Source organism: the organism of the source record quoted next, unplaced genomic scaffold (assembly GCF_019419815.1).
Source record: "Pyrus x bretschneideri cultivar Hongxiangsu unplaced genomic scaffold, Pyrus_bretschneideri_v1 Contig29, whole genome shotgun sequence".
Classification (NCBI taxonomy): domain Eukaryota; kingdom Viridiplantae; phylum Streptophyta; class Magnoliopsida; order Rosales; family Rosaceae; genus Pyrus; species Pyrus x bretschneideri.
Window position 1 is genome coordinate 144,845 of NW_025999601.1, and position 16,083 is coordinate 160,927.

Genomic DNA, 16,083 nt, shown 5'->3' on the forward strand with positions numbered 1-16,083 from the left:
GCGATCCGAAAATAATCCCTTTTCCCTTGGGAAGATCGAAAAGTGCAATCGCATGTGCCTCTAAATTTAAAGGAGCTATCAAAAAGAATTCGTCATTGAATATTTATATGTAAAAATGTTATACATTTTTTAAAAAAAAGTTTCTTTTATTAGAACTTTAAAATCGTATTGTGCATTTTTCATAAGTGCAAATATTTTTGTTCTAAATATAAAATTTCGAGCACATGATGAAATATTTTGAGTGTCAATAACATCCAAAAAGCGATTTGTTTTCATTATATATAATCCAATATACTAAAGTGGAACATTAAAGTTAGAGTTTTGAAGCTTTTTTTTCTTGTTTGATTGTTTAAGATTGAATTGTTTTTAATTATTTACTGAAAGTTATGCTTGCGGTTGTTTTTACTTGTTATTATATATGAACTTATATCAATGAGTTCTAAAGTTTGATTTGATTTAAATTATTGTTTTCTAGCATCAATACATTATCCTATATTTTTGAAAACTACCTTAAGAAGGAGGGACTCTTTTATAAACTCGCACAGGGCTCCCGAAATCTTAGAGACATTCCTATGTAAACCAAACCAAATCCCAAATTATATTTGTGGAGTAGAAAAAGCAACATGTTGTGTGATAAGTGCTTTACTCACAAGCACTTTTATAGCGCTTCATATAAGCACTCCATGACCAACAATTTGGTATGCAAAAACAAAAATAAAAAACCCAACAAGTTTAGGGCTCTCTCGATCCATTTATAAGGGAAAATGATTTTTATACACTTTTTTTTTTCATTTTGTCAATTATGTTTATTTTTTAATTTTAATTATTTTCTACTTTCTTTGAGTCGCAAAAAAGTAACGGTGTGGTGTGCATGAAAGAAAAAGTGTGAAAATTATTTGTTATTTGATATTTGTTTAACTTGTGACGCAAGCAAAAGAGGTGTTATGTTGCATGTCCCATGGCAGTCTTCTTCACGGGTCAGTTGTTTAGTGTTTATAAGCCCTTCCTCCTCCATCTTCTACGTTTAAGTCAACGGAAGCTTTGATAATCAATCATATTACCATTTTTACTGCTCAAAAAGATGGAAAAAGGAGAGAAAAGATGTTTTTTAATATGAGCTCGTTTGGGAAGTGCTTTTAAATGATTGCAAGCATTTTTAGATAAAACTTGTTCGAAGTGCTTCTTCACTAGTTCCAAAAACTTTTTTTTTTAAAGCGTTTTCAATTATTTAAGGGCTCGTCTGAAAATACATTTGAAATGACTGAAAACACTTTTATGAAAGTGCTTTTGTAATCAATTCTTAGTAAAAATGCAAGTGAATAATGGAAAAAACACCTTAAGTGCTTCCTGCAAAAAGCGTATACTTGGTGCTTCTTCCATCATGGAAAACCAATTTCATAAAAAATACTTTCATTCATTTTAAAAGTACTACCAAACAAGTCATAAAAGGAGGAGCCATATAACTTGTAAAAAATCATAAACACATATATCTTAAAGTTATGTAGAATTAGTTTTTTGGTTGAAACAAGTTTGTGAATTTGTTGAAACAAGTTTGACATTTTCGAAAAGTAAATGTGGCATTCTTATCCATAGAAGGTCATGACTCATAAATATCAAAAGCGCGCGTGGTCCTGTTATTTCCGTTATTTCTTATATTTTGTCATTTTATTCTGTTTTTTACTCCCCCCATTTTATTCTCCCTTTTTTTTTTTCAATAAAACAATATTTATTTAAAAAAATGAATAGTTTTCACATAATATTTTTACTGTGGTGTGTTATCTACACACTTACTTTTACTTATTACACACTCCATCTCAATTTTAGATTGTCAGATCAAATGAATTGAAAAATAATAATGATAAAAAATTAACAAGGATATGTGAAAAATAAAAAGAAATATGTGAATACTCTCTTATTTTTCTCTTCATACACACCTGGTCATTTTGGTTGGAAAAAAACTGGCGAGATGATTTTAAACAGAAACGTACTGAAGAAAATAAAAATGTGTAAAAATCATTTTCCGGGAATTTTCTCTAGAGCTAAAACTATTGTTATATATAACCACTATAGGGTGACTCAGTGGTTAGGACTAGTTCAAAGCACGTATTTCACGCGACACGTCATGGATCCAATTTTTGCTCTAAAATGTTGAATTCTATGAGTTTTTTCAATCCCGAAAGAGTAGACTGCCTTCGCCACTATCTGATCCTCTTTAAAATATATATATATATATATATATATATATATATATATATAACCATTGTTATATATCAATACAAACTTTACAAAAGGCGATCATTTATTGGTTATTCTGGTTTCGATTTAGATTCACATAAAAGTTGCAGCTGTTGCTGTTGTCGCATACAAGTGCCTTTTTTTTATTTAATTTAAAAAATAATTTTCCATTTCTTGTCCTATTTTATTTTCCTTAAATGTACATATTCACCCGCACGTATATTACAAGTTAATTCCTTTGTTGCTCTTTCTACCTCCGAAATAAACGGGCTTCTCAGAAAAAAAAAGAAAAAAAAAAAAGTTTCTGTTTCCTTTCATTTGTCTCCTAAATATCTTTTTACAGCGTGTTTGTTCGATCCCATTGCTCTCTAGAAACTGCTCCTGAATTTTATGGGCAGTTTTTAGTTACTGGTGCAGGAGAACATACAAGCTTCTTCCTGTTTCTTCAAGCCCAGGTACATATCATTTCTTCATTTTATTTTTCCTTTATTTTTTCTTTGTTTTTTAATCCAATTTTTCAAATTCTATTGGATTAAAACTGAATGAGAAATTGGGATGTGTTGGGAAAAGTGCAGCAACAAAAACCCATAATTTGTTTTTGTGATTTTGTGTTTTTTTTTTTTTTGGTTGAAGATGGGACCGATTGGTAGAGCTCTGGTTTTTTGTTGTGGAAACAGGGCAGTGATTTGGGGTGGAGGAGAATTCAGAACCAGAGGTGTGAGATAGAAGACGATTTCGAAGGCCTTGGCTTTGCTGGAATTCAGGGGATTTTAGAAGATTTTTTGAATTTATTTGACTTGGTTTGAAGAAATGATGACTGTTTTGGATCAAAACTTCAATTTTTGATCTGGTTTTTGCGGGAAAGAAGAGGAGAATTTCTTCAATCGTTGGCGTTAGAATTAGCTTGTGGAGGACAGAGAGAGAAAAACAGATACAGAGAGAGAAAGAAGGGGGATATTTTTGTAACTTACTGTAATGGAGGCAGAGGCGGCCTCGGCTGAGCAGCCGCAGGCGGCGGCGCAGCCAACCTTGCCCCGGAAGAAGATGACGAAGCAGTTAACAGGAAAGCGCGATGATACGCCTTTGCATTCCGGAGTGAGGTCAGGAAACATGGCCGTGGTGATGGATATCCTTGAAAATACAGAAGAGGGTGCGTTGAAGGAGTTATTGACAAAGCAGAACTCATCTGATGAAACAGCACTATATGTTGCTGCAGAATATGGTTATGTTGATTTGGTCAGGGAGATGATCAAGTGCTACGATCTCTCTGACGCCGGAATCAAAGCGAGAAACGGGTTTGATGCGTTCCACATTGCTGCCAAACAAGGGGATATGGGTATGTCTCTGGTCTACCATGAGACCTTTCGGTTATTTTTTTCATTTTTCGTGTTATGTTGTTTTCGGCGGCAGATTAATGTTTTGGGTTTTTTGCAGATGTGTTGAATGTGCTTATGGAGGCTCATCCGGAATTGACCATGACAGTGGATCTATCAAACACCACGGCTTTGCACACGGCTGCGGCGCAAGGGCATATCGAGGTGGTGAGCTTTCTGTTGGAAGCAGGAAGCAGCCTGGCAACCATTGCTAAAAGTAATGGCAAGACCGCGCTGCATTCTGCGGCGAGAAATGGTCATTTGGAGGTTCTGAAAGCGCTTTTGGACAAGGAGCCTGGTATCGCAACACGTGTGGATAAGAAGGGGCAAACGGCACTTCACATGGCGGCTAAGGGGCAGAATCTTGAGGTGGTGGAGCAGTTGATTAACGCAGATCCTTCCTTGATAAACATGGCGGATAACAAAGACAATACCGCATTGCATATTGCTACTCGGAAGGGTAGAGGGGAGGTAAACTGACCTTTTCCCTGACCACTATGAGTTTTCATGTTTTATTAGTTGAGTAGAATGCATCATAGCAATAATGATTTGCTTTCAACAAAATTCTTCACATTCTATGCCTATAGCATTGTAGCCTATAGCCTATGTTATGTTCGGATGCTCTCGTCTGCTGGATTTTATGCATTGCTATAGCGCAATGGACCGCTAGATCTCGATCTTCTGGAAAAATAGTAGTCTTGTATAAACTTACCTTCATTAAGTTTTGTAATTTGGGCATCTTAGTCGCTTTTTTTTGGTGCATATCCGGGTTGTCTCCCCACAATGTTACAAATTCTACCTTTGTTAGGTTTTGTAGGTACGCTTCTTTTACCTTTGATTGGCTCATCGGATGAATTTATGACCCCTTTTACCAAATTACAGAGAGATTGTATGTTTCAATCTTACGAGCATAATGCCGGTTATATGTGTGCAGATTGTGAAGATACTACTCGAACACAGTGAAACCAACACAAAGGCAGTAAACAAGTCTGCAGAAACTGCCCTTGACACTGCCGAGAAAACTGGGAACTCGGACATTAAAGCTTTTCTCCAAGAGCGCGGTGTCCAGAGTGCTAAAGAAATCAAGCCACAAGCAAGAAACCCAGCTCGAGAGCTGAAACAAACGGTGAGTGACATCAAGCACGAAGTCCACCACCAGCTAGAACACACTCGCCAAACCAGAAGACGCGTCCAAGGCATTGCCAAACGCCTTCACAAAATGCACTCGGAAGGCCTCAACAATGCCATAAACTCAAACACTGTCGTGGCTGTCCTCATTGCCACGGTCACCTTTGCAGCAATTTTCCAAATCCCTGGCCAATACGTTGATGACCCTGAAGACATTCCCAAGGGGCAGTCACTTGGCGAGGCAAACATTGCTCCCAAACTCGCCTTCATAATCTTCTTCATCTTCGACTCCATTGCGCTTTTCATTTCTCTTGCTGTCGTGGTGGTGCAAACTTCAGTGGTGGTAATCGAGAGCAAGGCGAAGAAGCAGATGATGGCGATCATGAACAAGCTGATGTGGTTGGCTTGCGTGCTTGTTTCCGTGGCATTTTTGGCGCTCTCTTTCGTTGTGGTGGGTGAACAGAAGTGGCTAGCAATTGGAGTAACAATCATAGGAACTGTAATTATGGCTGCAACTTTGGGGACTATGTGTTTCTGGGTAGTTAGGCATCGGATTGAGGCGAAAAACATGAGGAGCATTCAGAGAACATCGTTGGACAGCAGATCGCGGTCGTGGTCGTTGTCTGCAGTAATGTCTGAATCTGAGCTCCTCAACAATGACTATAAGAAAATGTATGCAATTTGAAACTACTTCCACAAACACGCCTGCCACATTTTTTGGGTTCTTGGTTTTCCAGCATTGGGCCCAACAGGTGTAACTATTATATAATTAACTTCAAAAATGCATATTTTCGAAGGAGTTGATCATTTTTTTTTTGGAACTGTTATTACCATTCTAAAATCTCATTCTGCGTTGTATTTTTCTTTCCAAATATAGAAAATTTGGAGTGTAAAATGAGAATGTTAAGTGCTAATAATGATTCTCTTTTTTTTCTCCTTCATAAGTTTTTGGGTTTTTGGTCAATTACATCAGATAAAAATAGAACTAGAGATGACAATTCAAACTGTTAAACTCGATAATCGTGGATAATGTTTGAATGGAATGGATTTGGGGATGAAAATCGGTTATATTTTGAATATGAGGAAAACCAAAAATTTACCGGTTATGGTTTCAGATGTTGTTATAGGGGTTTCCGATCTGTATCATTCTTCAAATCCGATCCGAATAATACAATTATATTCACCGAATTCATTACCTTGAGAATTACAAAAGTTGCGTTTTTGTGGGAAAGTTCAAAAGTTTCGAATTAAAACCAATGAGAACTTAATGGTGCTTATGGGAGAGATCAATGGGAGAGATCAAACATCACCAACATCACCAATGTATCTATTATATTATAATGAGAAAATTAATATCTATTATATTATAATGCGTCAACTGAACAAATATATATTTTTGATATTAATGAAAATGAGTTCTGTTAACCGATGGGAAATTTGTTACCCAGTGGGTATAGTTATGGATAATCCCCGATGGTTAATTTGTGGTTATTGGGATGGATATAGTATTTTAGTCCCCAAATGGAATCGTTGCCACCCCTAAATAGGAACAATGTAACCACCACCCCTAGTGACTGGGGACAGATTTCAAACCCGTATTTCACACAGCATGTTCTGAGTTCGACTTCTAGCGCTAATGAATCATATAATGGTGGTCAGGGGAGGCTAAAATACCTATGTGAGTCTTTCCCTCCCAAAAAAAAAAAAAAAGATTGTCATAACGAAACCACCCACTAATCTCTTTTTAATTTTTTTTTTAATTTTCAAAAAGGAACAATGTGTCTAAATTAAGAGAATATTGGCATTCATGAATTTGACAAGAGGGGGCAATTATAGTGAGACAATACATTTAATGTACCCTTTATATATATTATCGTGCTGAGTTTACTATTTAGGCATGTGATGATAATAATTATTAAAAATTAAAATATGTCGATGTTTAAACAATTTAACTACTCCAACGTTTAGACCATGCTTTATTGATTACAGTGTTAATCACATTTCAAGAGAATGATTCTTTACCCTCCTAATCTCTTTATCTTTTCATGCTATCTTATTTGAACGATCACGGTTAAGTCATATCAATATCTTATATTGATTTTTTTATTTATTGAGATAATAAGACAAAAAAAAACAATGTGTGAGAGGAGGAGTAGAAGGGGATGAGAATAGGAGGGTAGAGAATCCTCCTCCCACATTTCATGTGAAAGTTTTGATTCACGTTTAGTCCAAGTATAAGGGTTGGTGTCACTTTTATAAGATGACACAGCGGTGGAGCCAATGTGCGGCAATGTGTCACATCTAGTCTGCATAGTAAGATATTGTCCGTCTTGGACCACACTCTCACGGATTTGTTCTTGGCTTACACCCAAAACACGTCTCACTATAGGAGGTTGTCATGTACATATAAAGTACATCACCTCCTCTCCCCCGGGTGATGTGGAATCTTACAATCCACCCACCTTAGGGGCCCAACATCCTTGTCGGTACGCTTTCGGCTGGAGAGTAGCTCTGATACCAAATTGTCACATCCAGTCCATATAGTAAGATATTGTCCACTTTGGGCCACACCCTCACTGATTTGTTATTGGGTTTACACCTAAAACAGGTCTCACTAGAGGGAGGTGGGCATGTACATATAAGGCACATCACCTCCTCTTTCCCGAACGATGTGAGATCTTACACAATGGCTATTACCTACCCCAATAACATATAAAATCCTTACTTTGAAATTTGGTTTGACGCTTATACTAGCTAAGATAAATGAAATACAGAGACCTTTAATCAATATTTTTTAAATTGACATAAATCAAAACTACGTCATTTGTGTTCTGTTTCACTTAAAAAAAAGAGAGTTTAGCATGCTAACTCTCAAATAAGCTGAATACTTATCAAATACGCAAACACCTCCTCCACTCAAACTTCATATCTTCTAATTCAAAGCTTCTTCAGTGTTCAGGTTCTGTCAAACACCTTCCTTGCACGCAGTTGTATCACGGAATCCCAATTATATCAGTATTTTTATCATCTTGGGTTCATTGGGATTTTTACGATTATTGTGTTGAGTGATTGACATGAACTAACTTTTATAAAAAAAAAAAAAAAAAAATACAATTACCAATGTGATCAGTAAACGCAATTTTACGGTACGTTCAGCCCTAGACAGAAACACAAACACTTGGATGCATGATTGAGAAATATTAGGAACCACATGATAATGCAAGTAGTCATTTGTCGAGGCGGCTGCCAAAATGGACCCCTCTATTGTCCCCCAGTTGCAAATAGGGGACAGTGGGATATTCTGTTGCAGGATGGTCCTCTAAATTCTTTTATTTATTTTTCTTTTCCGGATACCAAAAGAAACAAATATTATACAACATGGGCCTTCTAATGGGCTTCAAGCCCAATTCACAAAGACGCCCAATAGAATCCAGATTCTCCTGAGAAACGGATATTTTCAGGGCAGCCCAATGAAAACCCGTTTTGTGAGAAACGGGTATACGAGATCATTCGGGTCGAAACGTCGAACAAGAAGAATAACACAAGCAAAGGGCCTCTCTCTCTCGTCGACTCAGAGACGGTGATATGGACGACGAATTGCTGGAACTGCAGAGGCAATTCGAGTTCGCACAGCAGGCGAAATCGAGCATCAGATTATCCGATCGAAACGTCGTCGAATTGGTCCAGAAGCTTCAGGAGCTGCATATCATCGACTTCGAGCTTCTCCACACCGTCACCGGCAAAGAATACATTACTCCCGTAAACCTCTCTCTCTCTCTATATCTTTCTGTTTGTTTCTCAAGAAAATAGACGAGAAATCATCTAAAGAAACTTTCTTTACTTTTTTTTTATTTCGGTCATCGAAAACGGCATTTCAGTTTGAATTTCATCGCAATTCAAATTAATATTGTGTTTAATTATTAATTATTTGTGCTATTGTTGTTATTTTATTGGATACGATATTTGCATTTGTAATTTGAGTACTGAGTGTGGTTTCTGGCTTAAAGATTTGAATTTGATGATGGTGGTGGTGTGGTAATGATAGGATCAATTGAGGAATGAGTTATCGGCGGAGGTCAGTAAACTAGGGCGTGTTTCGTTGATTGACCTGGCGGACGCTACCGGAGTTGATTTGTATCATGTTGAGAAGCAAGCTCAACATGTTGTTTCGGATGATCTGGGGCTTATGTTGATTCAAGGGGAAATAATATCGCAGTCTTATTGGGATTCTGTCGCCGAAGAAGTCAATGACAGGCTTCAAGAGTGTAGCCAAATCGCTCTGGCAGAACTTGCCGCGCAGTTGCATGTCAGTTCGGAAATGGTGGCATCTGTGTTGGAGCCCCGCCTTGGGACTTTGGTAACTACTTTCCCTGGTTTTGAGTGATTTTGGAATTGAGGAAAGGAAAATTATGATATGGGTTGTTCTCTTGATTCAGGTGAAAGGTAGGCTTGAAGGTGGGCAATTGTATACACCTGCATATGTTGCACGGGTTACTGCCATGGTTCGTGGTGCTGCCAGAGGTATCGCAGTTCCCACAAACTTATCATTGTTGTGGAGTTCTTTACAGCAGTTGCTGCAAGAAATGGATGGAGGGAGTGGAGTGGCTGTAGAAGGTTCTTTTTTCCAGTCCCTATTTAATGGGCTTGTAAAGGAAGGACAGCTTCTTGGATCACTTCGCGCAGGAGTTCATTGGACACCTAATGTATGTGTCATATTCTTGTTTCATTTGGTTTCGGTGCTTCGATTTCATTGCATATGATGACTGGAGTAAAAACTGCATACTCTGATTAACATCGACTTCTGTAATGTTCCAGCACAAACTTGCAGAACCATTAGCTTTGTTATTACAGAATCACTTCCCATAGACTTTTTGGCTTTCTATCAAAGAAACATATTTTCTTTAAAGCTGACTATATATCTAAATTATTTGTAAATTTCGTGCAGGTATTTGCCATTGCTCAAAAGGAATCAATTGATTCTTTCTTTTCACAGGTATGAAGCCCTTTTCTCCCTCCTATTTGTAAAAACGTGGTGTCCAAAAACCTTCAGATGCTTCCTGAACTTCAAATTTAACATGTACTCCTAATTGCATGCTCAGTTATATGTTTTAGTTTCAGCCTCTGATTTGGCCTTTTACTTTTCTTTTCAACGAGTGTAGTATGTGGCATTTAGCACTGTTTTTGTATGTGTAGAGTGTCAAGGTTACTGGTAGCTTCTCAGTTCAAGGCTTGGACCTTTTCAATGAATTTGTGGTTGCATAATTTTCTGGGAAACCAAAGTTCAATACATTTTGTGTGATTTCGACCATTTCTTTTTGGTTTGAAATAGGGAAGAACATTCTTAGATGTTGATGATTCTTTCTTCTGACTTGTTCTTCAATTTCCTGCAGAATTCTTTCATTAACTATGATGTTCTGCACAAACTTAGAATTCCTCAGCCTATTCAGTTCTTGCAGGTATCTAATTGCTTTCATGTTGACGTTCTGATTTTGGAGCTTATAGGGTTTATATGTGAAGTCATTGCCTATTTCTCTTATTTTTTATGTAATTAAAATTTGTGGTTGTGCACTTGAATTTAGTCCAGATATCCAGAAGGCATACCTTTGGTTACTACATTTGTTCACCCCTCAATGATTGAGATGCTTGATGCTGCTACGGAAGATGCTCTTGAACGTGATAGCTGGTAAACTTCTCTACTATTTTTATGAATACTTTACTTTTATATATGAGTTAATTTCATCACCTATTAAAACCTTAGTACGAAAATTTATCCCTTGACACTGTACCTTTTCCATTTCTTACTCTTTGTGCCTCTAATTAGATAGCTTTCATGAGTGGGCAAAGTGGCCATTTATTGTAGTGATAGTGCTATTTCTTTTCTTTCGGGTTTGGAATTTTTTAGCTGAAGGCCATTTAATCTGTTGTTTCACTGAAATTCTTTTAATTGAAACAGTACTTAAATTCATCAAGATGTTTTTCGTGGATTAGATAGATATAGAAAGCTGTTTTAACAATGTTCTTGGATGTGTTTCCATTATACTGTTATGTTAAGGTTGGCATTACATTTTTATTTCCTGATATGATTGGATGGAGCAATGCAGGATCGATTCTCTTTCTATACTGCCGATGTCCTTTGGGTCTCAAGATGCATCTAAACTTTTGTCCCTTTGCCCTTCCATTCAGCAGGGTCTCAAGGTGCCTTTCTGATATCAAGTCTGCTCTTCTACTCATACACTTGATCTGTCAAACTCTTATGTGCCTCATCTTTTGCAGTCTGATAGAGCAATAATATTCGGGGACTCGTATGTGTTTAGCAGTGGCTTTATCAAGGTATGTCCATTGAAGTATATTATAAAACTAGTTACTTTTAGGATCCAGGTCCCTGATAGGTATTTTTATTATCTAAGGTCTAATGGCTAAAACTCTTAAGTTGAGTTCAAGTAGAAAAGTAAAATGCTGACATATATTGCATACCCAAAAACAACAAAAGTTACAAACATGGCATTGACACTTTTGCTATTCATAAAATCTATTCTGTTTTTCAGAAGCATGTTGTTTATTTGAGATCTATTGATGATGATTATTGGATTTTACGAATGACAAATTTACAATACAGAAAATCTATTGTGCATTTTATTTATCCAAAAAAAATGTCTGACTAGGGGCATCAGGCTAATTAAATATGATTTTAATCACAAGTTTGCACATTTGCACCTGGTGTTTTCATCAATGTTAAACTGAATTACTTGTGAACCATCAGCCATAAATCTCTTATACCCTCCCTGTACATTTACAATTTCTTGCCTGAAAAGTGATTATCTTTAGAAATATAAATGAATTTAATTTGCCAAAAAATGAGCAAGAACCTGGTTTTTATGTTTACTGTAGAAGTAAAGATGTGGGACTCGTGGACTTTCTGACTTCTAGAGGTCTTCGGTGTGACTTTAAGCATTTCTACACCTCTTTTTGGTTTATGAATTCTGATGCTTTGAGTATATGTCCTCATGGCAGGATGTGTATGATCTCCTAGAGAAAGAAATGGAAACCTTTAGTGTTTCAGTTCCTTCCAGTACTGTGGTGTCAGATGATTTGCGTGAGACAAAAATTGGTCATGACACAAGCAGGTCCACTGAGTCAAATGAAACTGTTAGTGACAGCAGCAGTAATAAACAGGCAATGGAGACAGGATCAAAAAAGAAAAAAGGTAGAGGGGCTGGGAACATGATGACAGGGCCAGCTGAGAGTGAGCTGGCCAACCAGGACAATGTTCCTACGAAATCTAAGAAAAACCAAAGGAAAGGCAAGAATATCTCTTCCGGGCAGGCTGCAGAGTCAAAAGCAGCTGCTAAGTTGGGGAAAATAAAAGAGGAAAATCTCAACGTCCCTTCAGAAGATTGGGTAATGAATAAGATTACAGCGCTAGTACCTGATTTTGAAGAACAAGGTCTGTTGATTCTGACTTCAGCTACTTTGTTCATTTAATCATTTAGACCTAATGCCATGAGTTTCGAACCCAGTGTTGATAGAAGCAGTGGACTAATTTGATAGGTCTTGATGGTCCCCAAACAATTCTTGGACCTTTGGCACACTATTTGAGGCCTAAGTTAATCAACTCCTGGAAGGAGAGAAGAAAGGCATTGTTTACAGAAAACGCGGAGAGAATGAAGAACTTGCTTGATAATTTGCAAAAGAAACTTGATGAGGTAATAAACTCTTGCAAGGCTGCAACGACTATATTTTTTGTTCAATTCCTTAGTTCTTGCATTGGGTATTCTCTTGGAGTATAAGAGGCATCTTTTAGTAAGGTGCTTTTTGGAACCTTGTAATTTAGAATCTTCATTGTGCTAAACTGCCTTTTCTTCCGTGCAGTTTTTCTTAAATATGCAGCTTTATGAAAAGGCTTTAGATTTGTTTGAAGATGACCAATCAACCTCAGTAAGTTTTCCCTCTAGTGATGCGTATTAAATGGTTTCAGTTGGTGATACAATGGACTAAAGAAGGCTCATCTATGAATTATGATTGACAGGTCATTTTTCACCGGCATCTGTTAAGAACAACAGCTACTACAATTGCCGATATACTTCTTCACAATTTGGTAGCTTTTTTTCATTGTGATCTTGTTATGTTCATGGTCACAATATGTACATGTATACCCATATTAAATGGTCACCATATGCATGTAGCTGAGCTGTTTCACGGATTTTAAATGATGGATACCTATGATGTAGGACATGCACAACAAATTGAAGAATGGAGTTGAAGAAGTTGCCGAGCCTCAAATTTCAGAATCTATTTCCCTCAGTGCGGGAGAGAGAACTTCCATTGTAGGAAATAATCTACTACCTGATGTTAATTTTGACATTTCCAGAGAGTAGTTTGTCATTTTCTTTCATAAATATGGAACCTGTCAATCACGTTATCCAATAAAAAAACTCAAGGTAAGCAACAGTTTTATGGCCTTTTGGTTTTTTGCAGGCCAAGAATTTTCCTGGATCTCTTTCAAACAAGGCTCTTGCTGTAGTTGAAGCATTGGAAGGAAAGGTCAGTTCTTATTTGGTAGAAACACGTTGATTTCTTGTTTCTTGGACCTATCTGGATCGATTAATTACAAATCTTGTGCTGATTTTTCTGTTTAATGTTGGGTATATAATTATGTATTTCTATTTTATTGATAGATATTCCTTTATTCAGTGATTTTCATTTTTCTTAACTATTTTAGGTTGCATCCTTAGTGGATTCAGTACTTTGTTTCTGATTTCTAAACTCTTCTGGTTCTGCAGAGTTTGCATTCATTTTATTATTATTTTGTATGTAAGTTAAGCACTCAACACCAGTTCAGTTTATAGATTGAGATCTTAGAGTCTGTTTCCATTTCTTTGTATGCAATGTTCAAGGAAGAGCTGATTATTTCTATCTCTGAAGGTTACCCATTATTTAATGAGTTGAAAGCTTGGAATGTTATTTTTTGCGGAAAGTTTTTGTTTAGTTGCAATTATTATAATTCGTATCTTTGCTTATCTGCCTGATACATCTTATATACTTTTGATGAAATCAAAACTTTGTATGTATTACACTGTTACTCAACTCCGTCAACTTACAACAATGACTTCACATGTTGAATGTTCTACATGGCAGCGGGTGGAAACATTCATGACTGCTCTAAGAGATATTGCAGAAGAGAGGTATTTGCATGCTTATTTATTTGTCTTTGTGATGGGTTCGTTGAAGCACTTATTTTTCTCTGAAGCTAATATAAACGTTTGGGTTTAAATTTTCTAGCGGCTTGCTCTTGAAAAAGCTTGACAAGAAATTGGAAAGAACGCTTCTGCATTCATATCAGAAGGTTTTGCTCTTGTATAAGGAATTGTCAAATCTATAATCCACAAACAGCTAGATGTGTAACTTGATCATATGGAGATGAAAATTACCTTTTACAGTTTTCTTCTATCTGTATCATTTTCAGGATTTGGTGTCTCAAGTTTCTGCTGAGACAGATCCAGTTCCTCTTTTGCCAAAAGTTGTTTCCCTGATTTACGTTCAGGTTTGTTAATTTTTGTTGCTACCAGATTCAGTACAATACATGCATTCATGCTTCGTGTTTCTTGTCCAGTTTAGTAACATGAATTTTCATATGTAGGTTCACCATAAAGCTCTTCAAGCACCTGGAAGGGCCATCGCTGTTGCTGTTTCACGGCTGAAGGTACGCTTTTTATTTTTGAAGGGAGTTTTCACTGCTAACTTCTCCTACAAGTTGTACATATTTGCAGTATGTCTAGCCAAGATGATTATCCTAGCAGTATAGTTTTGACAAGATATTACTATATATCTCCGTTCTTTTCAATAAATTATAATACTTGATCCAGTTAACAACTGGGAGAAAAAGAAAGAGACAAGATATGGTGGTTAATTTTGGATTTTATTTATTTTGGTGATGTGATTTGCTACACAAGATCTGTTGAGTAGCATGTTCCAATATTCAAGTCACCATAGAAACTACACTTTTTTAAAGTGAACTTAAGGAACTGAAAGCAAGGAAGTGTACCCTTACTAGAGGAGTTCCTACGATTAATTTTTTTTTCATTTGAATAAAAGGGTACAGTGGTCAACATAAACAGTCTTCCTGCCCTTTTTTCTCGTACATCCGATTAAAGGAAACTTCCTATCTTCTCTCTTAAACAAAAGACATCACATCTCCCTATTCTGTCTTATTTTCCTCAACAGAAATCATCATCTCATTTCTTTTCCGTATTGAATGCCCAATCAATGTATAAGGACACATTAATAGCTCTGCTAATTGCTTCAGAGAGAACGTTGCTGGTACTTCGCTATTACTGAGCTCCAACGATGCTCTGGCTCCCTGTATTTGTGTGCATATTGTTTCCAGTATTCTGTTCCTAATAACAACACAACTTTTTTTCAGGATAAACTGGATGAATCAGCCTTCAAGATCTTGACAGATTATCAAACTACAACAGTGACCCTGTTAACGTTAATATCTGGTGCAAGTGGAGAGGTGAGTAGTTATTTTGCAGTTTTCTAGTTAGATACTTGGTGTATGCAATGATAAAAATTGATCCATAAATTTTCATCCCTGAGCCAATATTTTATAGCACTTAAAAGTTTTTCTTCAAGGGGAAGTGGGCCTCTACCACAGTGGTGGGGAGGAGTGTTGCCTTTGCACCACGGTATGGGTTTGAACCCCGTTAGCTTCCTAATCTAACAAATCTATCGTTTGATAAAAAAAAAAAAATCTTCAAGGAGTTCATAAATAGTAGAATATTGTATCATCCGATAAAATGTGCAGCTTTACTCTTAAATTTTTCTAAATTTCTTTACCGTCTCGTTGAAGTCTTAGTTAATCTTATGCTAGTCGTCGGACTCATTACTTAATTTAATGTACGCAATCTCTGTTTGCATCAGGAAGAAGATTGTTCATCTGATAGAATTTTGAGCAAAAGGGAGCTTTTGGAGACTCAAATGCCTGCACTCAAAGGCCTGGTCTTACGCACCTCACAATCCTGACCCTGACGTGAAATCTTGTTTCCGAAAGTGAAATGAACCTCTGAAAACATAGTGGAATGCTTCAAATTAGAGATTAGCGTTCATATGTTAGTGTTTAAATATCATTACTACATCAATATCTTGTAAAAAAGAAAGATTATTAAGGAAGGCTTAGAAATTAGTAGATCCCTTGTGGGGGTCAGTCTTGAATTTGGCATGGATGCTGGTTGAGTTTTGGTATGATTTAACATTAAAGAACTGAGAAATTTTATGTTCTGAATACACTTGGCACGCCCGGACCGGGCTTTGGTGGAAAGTAACCCCACATCTTGTGAGAGATCTTTCA

The 16,083-nt window shown here is 36.7% G+C and overlaps 2 protein-coding genes across 4 annotated transcripts; both read left to right on the plus strand.

Annotated features, from left to right (window-relative positions):
- The first annotated feature begins 2,353 nt into the window (after positions 1-2,353).
- LOC103945673 (ankyrin repeat-containing protein At5g02620) lies at positions 2,354-5,532 on the plus strand. 2 transcript variants are annotated; one of them, XM_048588856.1, is made up of 4 exons: positions 2,354-2,690; positions 2,869-3,571; positions 3,670-4,079; positions 4,543-5,532. In XM_048588856.1, the coding sequence occupies exons 2-4, from the start codon at positions 3,211-3,213 to the stop codon at positions 5,419-5,421; spliced, it is 1,650 nt and encodes a 549-aa protein (XP_048444813.1). In that variant the 5' UTR covers positions 2,354-2,690; positions 2,869-3,210; the 3' UTR covers positions 5,422-5,532. The 2 variants fall into 2 exon arrangements, with proteins under 2 accessions (XP_048444813.1, XP_009354547.1); XM_009356272.3 differs by having other exon boundaries at positions 2,913-3,571.
- A 2,736-nt stretch (positions 5,533-8,268) lies between these two features.
- On the plus strand, positions 8,269-16,017 carry LOC103945674 (E3 UFM1-protein ligase 1 homolog). Of its 2 annotated transcripts, XM_009356276.3 has the most exons (20): positions 8,270-8,495; positions 8,782-9,093; positions 9,173-9,439; positions 9,682-9,729; positions 10,127-10,192; positions 10,316-10,419; positions 10,838-10,931; positions 11,010-11,066; positions 11,748-12,180; positions 12,285-12,439; positions 12,606-12,671; positions 12,763-12,831; positions 12,965-13,060; positions 13,212-13,277; positions 13,872-13,918; positions 14,016-14,079; positions 14,200-14,277; positions 14,374-14,436; positions 15,157-15,249; positions 15,657-16,017. In XM_009356276.3, the coding sequence occupies exons 1-20, from the start codon at positions 8,322-8,324 to the stop codon at positions 15,756-15,758; spliced, it is 2,454 nt and encodes an 817-aa protein (XP_009354551.2). In that variant the 5' UTR covers positions 8,270-8,321; the 3' UTR covers positions 15,759-16,017. The 2 variants fall into 2 exon arrangements, with proteins under 2 accessions (XP_048444819.1, XP_009354551.2); XM_048588862.1 differs by lacking the exons at positions 14,016-14,079; positions 14,200-14,277; positions 14,374-14,436; positions 15,157-15,249; positions 15,657-16,017 and having other exon boundaries at positions 8,269-8,495; positions 13,793-13,902.
- The last annotated feature ends 66 nt before the right edge of the window (positions 16,018-16,083 follow it).